The sequence below is a fragment of the Meleagris gallopavo genome, chromosome 5, assembly GCF_905368555.1.
Source record: "Meleagris gallopavo chromosome 5, MGAL_WU_HG_1.1, whole genome shotgun sequence".
NCBI classification, from domain to species: domain Eukaryota; kingdom Metazoa; phylum Chordata; class Aves; order Galliformes; family Phasianidae; genus Meleagris; species Meleagris gallopavo.
The window spans coordinates 4,285,705-4,300,826 of NC_139408.1; the positions used below are offsets into that span (position 1 = coordinate 4,285,705).

Below are 15,122 nucleotides of genomic sequence, written 5' to 3' on the forward strand. Positions count from 1 at the left end.
CATCCTGAGCCTTCCATGAATGCATAACCTAACATACTGAGCAGAAGTCACAGCCACGTATTCAGTACCTGAATTCCCAAAGCTGTTGAACATTCCAGTATGCATTAGATGGACTAAACTCACAGTTATATCCCAGCATTTGCTGGGTGAGAGCTTACCTGTCAGCATCTCCAAGTCCCAGGGACGTGTTGCGCTGCATGGTCTCCCGCACTGCAGCCATGCCATCAGGGAGCCGGTTTAGCCTTCGCGTGTAGAGGCCCAAGCCACCATCTGTCATATACCTTTGAAACAACAAAACATCACTTGTAGCAAACCCATCACATGTTCAGATATTAATACACTGCGTTAACCTTCAATGTGTTTCCATGCTCTTGAGTTGAGAATATTTCCCAAAACACCAAGCAAGGAAAAGTGACGATACTGGAGACCTTTTGCCCCTCTCTCATCATTCTCTTCTCCATCTTGCAACCTCTCACATTGATAAGAACTGGATTTCAGCATAACTGTGACCTACTCTGGGAGCCTGCTTCAGCAGGAAGATTAGACTAGATGATCTCCAGAGGTCCCTTCCAACCCTCATGATTCTGTCAGACAAAGGAATACTACTTAACTTTCATTATTGCTGTCTTGATGGAAGTCATTCAATAGTCGAGAATGATACAATCACTTATCCCCTCCTACCACAACAAGCACAATTTATCCCATCCTGAACTATGTTGTGTGGACATCACAGTGGAATTCTCAACCCTTTCACAATTTAACTGCAAAAATCACAATGAATTCACCTTAGATCTTTTCAGTGGTGCATGAACAATTAATAACCCAAGATTTACAGTGAGAACTCAGAGATGCAACGTGAAATAAAAGCTTTTTTCCAATCCTGTTTTGGCTCCTGTATTGTTTCCTGTCTGTAACTATGACTTAGAGACATTTGCCTTTTAAAAGTGCTATGATTTTTAGGTATTAGGAAGTGCCAGGTATGGATATGATAGTTCACCAATTGCTAAGATAACACGTTTCTTACTTTCTTGGGAGTGAAAAGACAGCAGCTCGCTGAATTATATTCTGATACACTGGACATCTTCTTCTTTGTTAAAAAGACACATAGCTTTTTCCCTTACAGCAAGACAGCCTCATTCATAGGAAGAAAAGAAAGACATTCCTAGCTTCAGCTAGTAATGCCTCTACTGGGGAGAGGGAGAGTGGAAAAGCAGTTTGCACGAGTTGTTCCTCTGCGTTTTTTCCACTCCTTTCCTCCTAGATGTTGCTGCAACAGATGTAGTTTACCAAAGTCAAATTCAATTACTGTATTTAGAAAACTGGGACAGTAAAAAGTCGACAAAGCTCATACAGTCTGCTGTTTAGCATTTGAGTTAGATTTATGAATCTCTACGGTGCCTGCCCTGGAACAACGGAGGAGTCCCTCTGGGGAGTTTAACAAAGAGATTGCTAAGCTGGTAAAGCCAGACCCCAGACTATTCCCCGTTCAGCAAATCTGTGGGGACGAGGTTCTCAGAGCTCACAAACGACTGTAAAAAGAGGGGAGCAGCTCCGTTGCAGCAAGTGTGGAATTTGCCTCAGGTCTTTGCATTCTACCATTTGCTTGACATAGCTGATAAATACTTTATCGTGGAAAAACTTTTTTTTCCCCTTAACCTACTAAAATAAAAGGGAAAGAAAAGTGAAGCTTAAGACCACATTGTTATACAAAGACATAAACAGCATTTTGCAAAAACAGCCAATGTACACACGTTAATTGGTTTATTGCAGATACTTGCCTGCACATGAAACCTGCTCCTGCGTGAACACCCACTGCACACGTACTGCAAAGAGCAGCTCTCAGCTTTACTGTCAGGCTTCACCTTCCCCTGACATGAGTAGACCTTTGATAAAAGACTGCAATGGATTGTTCTCCGTGGTTATAACCCAGAATCAGTTCAATGAAACATGTTACTCTCAGGAGTTAGTCATGCTGAAATCAATGGAAAGCTACTAATAACAACAGATTTCACACTCCGCGGAGAAGCTCAGCAAGCTGACAGATCAGAATAACTGTAGTGGCATCAAACTGGAAAATAGCAGATTTATTCAACATCTTTGACATGAGGTTTCACAAACCAAGACACCTTAAAAGAGCACGGACAGGCAATGCCTTTTACCCACTGTACCGACGAGTTCCTTACACGTCAGGACAACACAAGATGCACACAGTTTTGTATTTTGAAACAGGTTTGTGTAATCACGGATTGAAAGCTTTATATCTTATTTTTATTACATGCAACGTTCTCCACCCAGGAATGCTTAATTTCAGAAAGATTTCAGAAGGAATAACGCTTGAAGTCCTGCATGAAACATGAAGGTCAAAGAACACGGGGAGGTACCGCCTTGTGGCAGAAAAACATGCACTGACATTAAAGCAATTTTAAAATAAAGTAAGTTTTCTACTGCTCACAGGTCATGCAGGAGAAGAGAGTAAAAAAGCTACTGGTGCCAAAAACCTCCAGCCATTGCTTTCTTCTCCTTCTTCCCCATCCCTCCAAACCTCTTGGCTCTCAGAGGCCATCTTCCCTTTATGAATACACTGTTATTATCACTGTTCATTTTTGCCTTATGACAAGGGAGAATATAATTAAGTAATACGTTTCTGAAGACAATCTTACAAAGTTTTCCTCAGAGAAGAATAAAACTAGGAAATACACCTTATGTGTATAATTCTAACAGTTCTCAATGATATCTGAATCATCATACATCTCTATACTAACCTCTAAACCAAACTCACATATTCCGACTAAAGACAAAAAAGAAAACTTTAATCCCCATCTTTAATCCCCTTCTTTCTTCCACCTGCAGAAGCAGCAGCACTAGGGTTGTGTGAGAATAAATCTCTGACAAAATCACTGGGAGTGTACCTAAATTTCCAATTTCATGTGCCTGTCAACTCCTTTAACAACTCCTTAAGTGTTCTCCTGAGTACAAGCATTTTCCTTGAAACAGCTTTGCCTCCTGCACAATGATCCACTGCAGTCAAACAATTGTATCAGGGCAATTATCAATTAGGTTTAATTTCTTTGTCTTTTCTTATTAAAAGTATGACAAATACCTACTTATTAAAAGCATGACAAATGCCTTGCAAATCATAGCAACTCTGCAAGCAGTTCAGTGTAAAAACAAGCATTTCAAAATACTTTCTTCCTACTCCCAAAGAAAGAAAAGTGGGAAAAAGTACAGTATCTGGACTCAGTGACTTTCTAAATCAGATTAATAGCTCAGATCTTCTAGAGATGGTACCAACAGGCAGTGGAGATGACTGTCCATACTAGAGTAGCATATACTCAAATTTGATGAATGAACACTAAATGAGACAAAGATGACATTGGTTACATGGATTTTCTAGTCTTTCAGAAATGAATACTCATTACTCATCTCTATAGTTTTACTTTCATCTTCAGGGAAATAACACCATAACTCTTTCTTTCACTGGGAAAAGACTCAGGTTAAACAAGAGCAGTATTATGCACTTCCAGCACAACTGGAGTTTACATCACACTTTCTAGGTGACACTTCAAGAAAATGGCTTCCTGCCCTGTATTACAAGTATAAAATAATTTGCTTTGGAGTTCCCTGGACAATCTGGATCTGTAAACTTCTCTTTTCATTAGCCAAATACATCCTTTCTCTGCCTCTGAAATTTTGAATGCTGTTCTAAGTCCTTCCAAGAGCAATATTGTTAGATTATTTCCAATGCCAAAGTGATTTATTTCCCACTCCTGAAAGGTATTTACAGGGAACAAGAACGGGTTACAAAGGGATCAGTAAAATTCAGTGGTCTTAGTCACCTGATTTCTGCTCACACCCTGTACTTGCTCAGGTATATCTAGACAGCCAACAGCACACTCACTTTCATAGTCTTTTCATGGTCTGAAAACTTGTACCACTTTGTATATATTTATTTCACTCTTTAACATATGAATATGAACTTCCCAATTTTGCAAATAGATTGCCATGGGACAGGCACTCTTTACTTTAGTATTAATACTGAAGTCATTTTTCCCCCCTCCCAAGCCCTTCCATTCATTGTTCTTTACTGGCACCTCCACTAAATGCCCATCATGATCTGTTCTTTGTCTTTCTAGCCAAAGGGTTGAACATATAGCCTGTCTGTAAGTCTGGTTTTGGAACCCTGTGAATTTCAAAAGTCATTCAGCAATGGGATCAGGTCCTTAGCTTTCAGCTTGGTGCACCTGATACAATGCTCGTATATCTAACATTAAATCCAAACATCATCTTTCAGGTTCACAGAAGCATAAACCTAGTGCTCATTTAACTTAAAATTTCACTTCACATTTAAGGTAGTGTGTAAGTTATAAGCTGATAGACTTTTATGAATAATCATTAAATATTTACAGTTGAAAAACTAATGAATAAATTATGAGTTGCTTTGAGGATGTTCAAATCCAAACACAGACTAAAACCAGAAAAAAAACCTATAAATGACTTGCAGTTTCAAAAGTCATCATCTCATCATCACTGCTGAGAATAAGGAGACTTTCACTCCAGTATCAGGCAAAAGAGAAATGAGATTACACAAAATGTAGTAAGTATATTTTAGTTTCACAGCTTGTCTAGTTAAATCTCCCAACTGTAAAGCACATGAATTGGTAGACTAAGATTATATTCATACAAATATTTTATATTGAATTAAGTATAATATAGACATTCTATTTACTATATTTTATATTCCCCTTTGTTGTCTCAGTTTCTTCCCCTTCTATATGAGCTCTGTATGAGAACAAAGCACAGGTTGAAGTTTTATTTATTCTCTTCATCTATCCTGGACTTGAATGGCCCTTCAGAAATGAATGGGACACTTCTTGAAGGAAAACTCTTGTTATGGCCATGATAAATTTCAAATGCCAATATTAATTATTAACAGTCTCGAAAGCAGGCTTAAAGGCATCCAGGTGATTAAAGCATGTTTAAGAAGATAGCAAGACCTGAGAAAACTCACCGGAAGACATTAGGACAGATCACCCCAAACTTCACAGAGTAATCTGGGCAGTGAACTCTGACGACTTTACTAAGACTACACAAGGTTTCATTTAAGCCTTAGGACTTCAGTGAAAGAACTTTTGCCCTCATAATGGCTAATCAAAGCCTAATTATTTTATGACTCAATCTTGCCTACTGTTGTTTCCCACATTTTTCCTAAAACATGTTTAAGTCTGAGCAGAACTAGTTCAGCCAATGAAATTCAATGGGCCCACGACAGTGGAACATTTTCAGCCGTACAAAGGAAAGAAAACCAGCCATTAGAGTGTTTGTGAGGAGTCAGGGGTCCAGGGGTTTCAATTCCCAGATGATTTGCAAAATTTACCCAATGAACCACGAACCATCTGGGAGAGCAGATCAAAGACTACAACTCTGCACTTCTGCATGGCTGCCCTTGCCCAGCTGAGTGTCCCCTCTTGGAGCCACATCTTGAAAACCAAGAGTGTTATAGTTGCACAACATGAGGGCTTAATCCTGTCAAAATAAGGTAGAGAACATTGGAAAAGTCCCAAGAGGTCAGTTTTTTCAGGTGTGCAACTAGTAGTCCTGAGCCCAATGAAATATGGAAACTCATTAAGAGTTGGGACAATGATCACACCTAGCAAGTGCAGGCTGCCAGCACGGAGCAAGCTGAAGTTACACCAGAATCTGGCAGTAGTTGAATGGGGTTTTGCATATGACAGATTTGATTTAAAAGCCTAAATCCTTCTCAGGATCTACTTCAATGAAAACCATAGAAATGAGTGATAGAATAAGTGATCCATTCCCCACCACTCTCTTTAATTTTGTTAGGGAAAGGAACTACTTGCGGCCAAAGGAAAATAACGAGAGCGTGCTGCTGCTTGCCAGGCCCAGAAAACTGGGGAGTGCAGAGAAGGTTCCTCAGGGCCTCCCAGCGCTTTCTGCTCTCTCCCACCCGCATGAGTGCATCTCCCTCTGCTGGCTAGCCCCACAGCTGAACTGGATTTAGTCACAGAATCACAAAATGTCCCGAGTTGGAAGGGACCCACAAGGATTACTGAGTCCAGTTCCTGGCCCCGCACAAGACCTCCCAAAAACCCAAATCCTACATCAGAGAGTGCTGTCCAAACATCCCTGAGCTCCGGCCGGACAGTGTGTATGAGGAAACAGCAAATACCACACACCACAAATGGTGGGTTGGTCCTACAGACAAGTATTATTTATGGCTCAGTGTGTCCCAAGCATTGTACAGCTACTGTGTGGCAGCGAGGACTGAAAAGAGACTATGTGACCACTGCCAGTTATTCTCACTCCTCTTACTATAAACACTGTCTCTTGCTTCCTGACTGTGCTACTGAATTGTCCGAGGCTTGCTGATGGCTTTTTAATGGCGTGCTGGATAACATGCTCCATTCCAGATGATCTCTAAGGTTGTGAATTACGGGCCCATGATGTCTACCTATGTCAAATCCAAAAATGCGAGAGAAGTGCTATGAGAACACATTATCCTAGGTTTTCTTAATGATAAATGATTAAACACTGCTTTGTTGACAGTTTTACTCAAACTGACATGAGAACTATTCCTGAAATGAGGGCAGTACTTAAGAATATTTTAAAACTATCAGTAACATTACAACATCGGTAACACTGAAAATGCTTATATAACATTCTAGCCATGCCTGCTCTAAAAATCTCTTGCTACAGTTCTTAGGATGCCATTTACACAAGTTTCAGTGTTTCCTTTTTATTTTCTTAGCACCAGGACATTTACAACTTTAAAACCCAGATCTTCTGACCCAATTTCATCACAGCTTACTAAGAAGTCAGAAATAAAGATTCCCTAGTACTGTTTCATAAAATTCAGAATGTTAAGCTTGCTAGGCTGACTTCCTTATTAGTTGTGCTGCTGTTCTGCAGTGTCAAAAGGTGCAAAATGTAAGAGCCAGTTCTAGCAAGAGAGAAGGCAGTTCAAATAAACAGTCTTCTCAGAGGGAGAAGGAAGACACAATTAGCTCCCTCATGATTCTCGGTCACGTTTAAGTGTTATAGCCATACAAGGACTGCAGCGATGATATCTTAGCAATGAAATCACACCATTCCAAGTACTGCAGGCAGTAAAACAACTAACACAGGTAATCTCTGCAGCAAAGGGTCAGAAAAAACTACAGCTAGCACTCAGTCAGTGTACTGGCATACGGATTCTTGCTTACACCACAATTAGCTCAGCCTCTTGACTGCCATCCAGCCACACATAATGACCTGCAGCAGCAACCATTTCTGCTGCAGATGGTTTAGAAGGAAATGGTTTCTTTTAACTACTGTTACCAAGAGCAAATACAGTTAGCAACAAAAGGTATAACTCTTCTCTTTTTCTTAAACCTCAAACCCAAGCGAAGTTCTGTCGTGCAACATCTGAAATATATGTATCACTGCCTGATAAATAGTACTAAATCCAGCAACCGGGACACAAGAACACTGTAAATATCCATTGTACTACTGATCATTCACTAAAATGAATGCTCCTCTTTGGCTCTTCACATTGAATTCCTAATTGTTTCCTAATGGATATAATGGATACACCTATTAAAATTCAGCCTCTGCATTTTACAGAGCTGTTTCAGTGCTGGTTCTGGCCCACGTCACTCCAAGGCAGACATGGCTCTGGGCCAAAAAGATGACTTCTAGCTCATCTTTTGTGACGGGCAGTCTGATTCCCCACCTGACTGGGGCCTGATCTCCTTTGTGATTTCCTTCCTCTGTGTTCTGAATTCACTTGCTCTAAGTGCTTGTAGAAAGATCCACGTAGAGCATAAAGGCTTGAATAAACAAGAATGAGAATCCCATGAGCATCACACACACAAACACATTAACTACTTGTGAAAACAGGAGTCTTGGATGGGAATGGATCAGTTCCACAGCAGCAAACAAATGGGGATATTAATGAAATGGAAAGAAGGGCTAAGGACTGCTCCTGTCCACGCTGCCTCGAAGTGCAGGTTCTTGGGCTTGGGCTGTCAAACCAGCACACCTACATTTTGCTGCAACAGATGTTTCCGCAACAAGGAACACTGGTTGAATGGTGTTTGCTGATCACAGACCATTTCCTGAGCAAATCTGTAACTGGGAATAATCAATACAGCCAAGCTGTTAATTCTGCATAGCAGTCTGCAATTAAGGTAACGAAAGCAATGTCAGAGGATTAGTTAAACTAAAAGAAAATAACGTTAAGCAAGAGCTCTGTTGTTCCACTCCAAGGAGAGATAAAAACAAGATGAACTCTACATCTCATTAGAGAGAACACAGGAGAAAAAAAATAGGCAGAACGTAGAAACACGTATGTGAGCAGCTAAAGGCTGAAGTGGACAAAACCCTCCATACAAACCCCCCAGAAGGACTGAGTTTGCCTCCCTACCTGGAAGGAGTGCATAACTCTGAGGTGGGTAGGTGCAGCAGCCCTGTGCCCCCTGCTGTCCCCTTCTGAGCAGGCTGCAAGCCCAGACCATTGTGTTGGAGGACCAAACACCTGGAACCAGGACACCATGCACCAACCCCAGTCGGGTGCTTTGCTGCTCTGTTGATGTATTAGCTTCCAAAAGAAGACTGCTTCTTACCTTCGATCCACCACCGGAAGACCTTCTTAGTTTTAACTGGTATTTTCTGCCTGTTTGGAAAAGGTACTCTTTCTAACCTTTGAAATCAATACTAACGATGTATGCCAGAGCTCTGCCTGAGCAGACTTATTAAAAGAGGCCAAATGAAACTTCCCATGACCCAGTACATTTCAGAGAAAGCATCAGGATCATAGGGCTCAAATAGTTTACCTTGGCTATTGGATTTATTTTGGCTGTAACAAATATTTTGGCTTCCTTCCCTATCAGTTTGCCAATGAAAACACAGATCCGAGGTTTTCAGACTACAGCACTGGAGCAATACTGAAAATGACAAAGTGAAACATACATCAGCTAATAAAGAGCTATTCATTATATAAATGCCCTCTTGTGCTGTTTTCTGCAAACAGTAACTCAGCTTCTGAAAATACTGGACACATTCACCCTAGCACTGATCTCAGAGATTCATTCCGCAGCAAGCAGCAATGATGCTTTCTTTACAAGCAACTTTCTGATTTCTAAGCAGCTTATTATTCCTCTCTCACAGAGACATACTGCAACCCAATTTTTTATAAGTGAGAATAAAATGAAGATAACTCATGAAACTACCAAAACATCTGTTTATACTGCAGATGGTCATTTGGCATGAAGAGGTGTCAGTGAGATTCACCAAGGGTAACACCGTCATCTTTTTGACAGAAAGTTTACCTCTCCCAATTGATTTGGGGATTACATCCGATGCTGTTATTGCAACTCAATACTGCAACACTCCCTTCTCAAGGAATCTGCACGTCATTACTCTCCACAGACAATTTAACCCCAATTGTGAGGTTGCTTTCAGGAACGCTCCTTTCAGATGTCCACTGGTACAGCAATAAGAAGCTCTGCAAAATGCCCGAGCTTCAAACCCCAGTGATAATCTGAAAATGAAGCTAAGTCATTCTGACTGTGGATTGACCTATAATATAGATTCTGCTCTTGGAACTTATTCAACAGTATCAATAACAATCTATAAACTTACACTATTTAGCAACGCAAGCTTTTGTAGCTAAAGGCAACAGGTGTGGAGAAGGAAAAGGTATTTATATACAACTATTGTCCTAAATTGAGATCTCATTTATCAATTTCTGGACGGTTATATAAGTAAAAGCTGGAAAATTACTGCCCCTCTTCAAAAACTAGAGAGAAATAAGAGTCAAGTACTTATTCATATCATTTTTCTCTCAGTTAAAGATGCTCCAACAGTTAAGGCAAGGGATGAGCTGTTGTAGAGCTGTTCTGCTAAATGTTGTATTTGCCAGCCTGGGATTTAGCTCACTGCTTTGATACACTACTTCAGTGACAGAGGTACCACCGACAGAAACATGTTATTACCTAGAATCTAAGAGCACAGTTTTGTATTTTCAGACTATGGTGACTTCCCCTTTATACTCTATGGGATGACCAGGTAGTCAAAGAAAAGGAAATGATATTCAGAGATGAACGAAGACACAGATTTCTCTGGAAATGGTATTCATAAACTGAACTGCTTTCTCATTATTCCCTTTCCCTCTACCTGGAATCTGATCTTTGTACACTGACTGACATTGAATCTGCAAAGACTGGGGCTCTTCTAAGATATGAAAAGCAAATGCATGAGATGACAGTTCTGCCTGGGACACTTCTCAATTCATCCTTGGTGTTTTACAGAAACTGGTGGTACTACTCAGAACTCATATTCCTTATTTTAAGACAAAAATTATTTAAGACAAACGTAAGTTTGAATAAAAGTCACAGGCCACAAGAAAGGCAATAACTGTTACTACAATAAACAGAATGTAGGTGTAGGCTGCTTCATTTTATGAAAACAAGTCATTTTGGTAGTACAGTGCATGATGAACATATTAACAGCTAGTGGGGTTTTACCTGAAATAGGATTTTATACATTCTTTGCACTGGCTTCTTCAACATATCTATATGCCTCTTCAACAAAGAGTTAAAGATGAAGTCTGATTTTTCAGAAAGGACAGTATGAAAACATCCGAAGATTCAAAACGGACAGAATGAATGGAGGTTTCTAGACCACTTGCTGATTAAATCAGTGACAGTGAAGCACCTGACTTCCAGCTCTGTATTTCGATGAGATGCTACATCTTCCAAACAGGGTAATGCTACAACTAACGTCACTTAATTAAAAAAAAAATCAGAGAAAAGCAAAGGATGCAAGGTGGCCAGGCAGGGCAGAAGTTAAGAAGAAAAAGCAAATCAGCCAGCTGCACCTCACAGATCAGCTTTAACACTAGTCTAACACTGATGTATTTGAGCTAAGAAACAACAGCTAACCTTCCTACAATTAACTAAACACCAACCTTGGAGCAAAGAATCACAGTCATAGAGATTGGAAGGGACCTCTGGAGATCATCCAGTTCGACTGCCAATACTTTCATTTTTTAACCAGTCACAATGAAGGTAAAATGTTGACGTAAAATCTTGATAATGATTTTCTATCAGTTCACACTTCTGTACATGAACCTCTTTTTTTGATTTGATTTACATGTACAGCTATTTTGACATACGCAGCAATGTGTAATCTCATTTTCTTTCCATGAATGTTCTCCTTAAACCTTCAGGCAGCTACAGAGTTCAGTTAAGATATAAAAAAATGCTTCACTCTCCCCATCTTGTGGGCATAAATGAGCACTGCAGCATGTGGTTGGCTTGGCACAACGACCCTGATTCAGCAGAACGTTTAAATCATACACACCCATACTTACCTACAGGAATAATTCTTTTCAACACACACATAAACTTAAATTTCACTGAGTAAATTAACTGTGGTAATGAGCTGTCCCTCCAAATGCTTACCAATAGCATCACTGCAGTTCTATTTATTCATTCATTTTCCAATAGTCACAGGGCATACAGTCACAATGCAAAAATGCACAACCTGAAGATAATGTATTTAACAGCAAAAGAAAAGGCACTTACCCACTGGTGATATCGTCAGTCCTGATATTCTTGCCCAGCACATCTCCATCACTCATGTAGCCGGTGGCATCCATGGTGATGCCTTCCAAATCTATTTCATCACTTCCTTTGTCTGAGATGTCCACATGGCAGACGCTGCTACCACGGGATGCTAGCTGTCTCCGCAAAGGTGCTGAATACATGTAACGTCCTGATTCTGTGTTGATGAAGCGGCTGGCGTTCCCTCTGGGAGGATAGCCGTTCCCCATGGATGGAGCATCACCTGCCTGCAGGCGGGGGCTGGACTGCCCCAGTCTCCATGACAAAGGGGTTGGTCGTCCCGTCAAGCTGAGAATGCTGCGACCGCTTATCTCGGTGGTCACATTGGTGTCAAACGTCGTTTCCAAGGTGCTGTTTAAAAATAAAATTAAAAAGTATGGGATCGAATACGGACTGCTCTGTAGATCATGAGACTTCAGGTGATGTTGTGTACAGATGGCAAGATCTACGCTCAGAACATTTACCAAGTCACAAATGAGTAAAGCATTAACAGAATTCAATTGCTACAAAGCTTTGAGAGTTAGGCCCATCCCTCCAGCACCACTCTTAAACACTGATAGTTTTGCACTCAGGCCACCTGCTGTTCAAAATAGATGGTAGAAGACTTAAACAGGAATTTTTAATGGATTATCCACAGTATCCAAGTGTAATTTTTTCCACCTTCAATCACATATAACTCTATTATGCCACATTTTGCCACTCTAAGCAAGGGAGTATGATATTAAGCAAAGGAAAGGAACAACAAATGAAAAACTATCTTTTGATACATTTTCTTTTACTGCCAGCATTTCCGAAAGACTCAGGAGATGAGAGCCATACCTACACTAAAGAAAGGATTAAATGAGGAAGTAAGAAAAGCAGTATTTTCCAAAATATCTTTTATATATTGATGAACTGAATATATTTTTCAAAATATTGACAATATTTACACCGAGCTCTGGTTGTGAACATATTTCAGGTCACAGCCTACAAATATTGTTTTTTACAAGCATCAGCTATATTAAGTCATATTTTGCATGTCTGAGAGTGTGAATGTGTTGCATCCCTTCCAAGGATAATGCCAGTATGGCCTGAATGCCTTTTTCCAGATCCATAGCTGCAACTTCTCTTACCTACAAGAATCCTTCTTTTCCTGCTCAGCTAACATAGCATAACTTTTCTTTTAAATTATTACTGCGGATGTTTTTAAAGATAGCAGCACTGTACTAGTTCCAGTACAGCATTGAGCATACACTGCAACAACCTAAGAATCCTATCGTTACAGTAATTAAACCATAATAAGCTGTCACATTAATTGAACTCTGAAAAGTGCTTACATGCGTTGGTAGTTTATCTTTGCAAGTTCTGGCTCAGTTTAGATACAAAGCCAAAGCACAAGGCATGCATGCAATTAACTCATGCAGGGCTGGAGTCTGTAAGCACTGTACAGGACCCCTCACCTCATTAGGGCCAACAGTTCACTATCCCAAGACTCCTGCTCAGCACTGAACAGATCTGAGTCACAGAATGTTCAAACATAATAAGAGCATATTCTAAATATCGCTGGAGATTTCTAAACGCTGCTAAAAAATATAGTAAAATTGTATATATGGATGACTAATACTGTCAGAAAAAAATTGTTTGTCCAAAGACTGGCCAAGAATTCAAGTTATGCACTCTTTCAAGTGGGTCAGGCACAGTTCACCTGCTTGTTTAAACAAAATATTACACACTGGGGGAGAGGGGCGTAATGCACTGAAGTTGTTTAAGGGGTAAGATGAAGAAACATTTCAAATGATAACCCATGTTCAAACATCACCTAATGCCTTCAGCCAGCGCTGCTTATTCTCCAACTTTGCTTCTATATACAAACTGCTACCATCAGTTGCTCATCATAAAACTCCATAAACACTGAACAGAAACCAAGATCTGTGCTTTATAGGTAAAATAAAAGAACGGTATCTTCACCTGTCAGGCTTAATCATTTTCCAAAGATGCAACTCAGCTAGATCTAAGAGATGCAAAGTAAGACCAGAGTGCTTTACATCTTCTCACAAATAAAGTTATGTCATTACCTGTGAGTGACCTGGGTTCCCCGCAAACTGGACATTGTTTCCTCCAAGTTCTGTCGAAGATCAGCAATGTTTTTCACAGTTCGTAATCGCCGAGTTTCTGGATCCTCTCCTAGAGGGGAAACAAGCCATTGGAAAGGACAAGGCAGGAAACAGCACCAAATTGAGCTGTTACCTTTGCCTGAATCCATCTCAGAGACGTTTCTCTAATATTTAATACTCCAAACTGATTACAGTGCAGATTCCATTCACCCACAGCAGGCGTGTGCCACTGACAGAGAGAATCAGCTCTGAATTGTTAACTTTACTGCACAGGCTTCCTTTGCACCACACGGTTCTGTATTGTCATTTCCCCACATGACCCAATTTAAATCCCAGTTAACTTTCAACATCATTGGAAAGCGTACTCCATCAATACCATCATTTGCATCCCATATATTGATACAATTAACATCAAGCCAATTTTCATAGTACTATATTTTCACAAGAACTTCTGCTTCCCTTTTCAAACAGATCTCATTATACAGCAACAGCTCACCAGTGACCTAAATGCTGTTGACTGGGTGCTCTAGGCTGAGTTATGTTTTAGGTAAAATAGACAAAAGTTTTGCTTATCCACATTGCCAGAGTTACCCTTGCTTAAATGGGCTACACAACACAAAGCTGGGGATTAACTTTTACTTTCCTTGGTATTTATGTAGAAACGAAATTCTTCAAATACTCTGCTTTAAACAGATTTTTACCCTGTCCTTTAACTCCACACTAAGAGTTTAAATCCCTCTAGTGTCTCAGTATAAGTTATTTACTTGCCCTCAGCTGCCAATTAAGAAATGCCTTGGTTGCTAGTTCAGGTGAGTTTTATATAATAAATCTTCTAATAGGTTGAGGAGAAGTGACTACTGACTTCCAGTAGTGCTATCAGATTTTTGTAAGCTCCACACTGAAGCAGAACATCTCCAAAAAGCCATCACAGAACTTGCTGGGCACAGAAGGGAATGATATCATTCTAAAGGGTTTATAGATCATGACTACAGAAATTACTACTGCAGATTTAAAACTTCACACTTCGTATTAACCTTTTCTGCACAAGTCATGAATTCTTAAGCTGTGAGGATACTGGTCATCCATACAACAGCTGGTTATATGGCCATCTATATATTATACAAATCAGAAGCAACAAGGAGCAGACTGAATAGCCTTTTACTTCATCATTGGCACTTCCCACGTGTTTTAAACTTTATATTTCTGAAGGATGCCAGATTGGTGGCAAAGACAGACCAAGTGACAGACTCTTACTTGCAAAGCAGCAGCAGCACAAAGCACTTAACAAAAGAGCTGGAGCCCTGACTACAAGGAACTATCTAGGGAGGGGAAGATAGATTTTTATGCTCATATCATCATTAGCCCTTCTGAAATAAACAGTGATGACTCAGTTAGCGTCCATGTT

At 40.1% G+C, this 15,122-nt stretch overlaps 1 protein-coding gene across 1 annotated transcript in view; it reads right to left on the reverse strand.

Annotated features, from left to right (window-relative positions):
- NAV2 (neuron navigator 2) overlaps positions 1 to 15,122 on the reverse strand; it is a 184,280-nt gene that overhangs the window by 77,771 nt on the left and 91,387 nt on the right. The window contains 3 exon segments of the mRNA XM_010710727.4: positions 159 to 281; positions 11,586 to 11,975; positions 13,679 to 13,787. Coding sequence (XP_010709029.2) covers positions 159 to 281; positions 11,586 to 11,975; positions 13,679 to 13,787 — 622 coding nt within the window.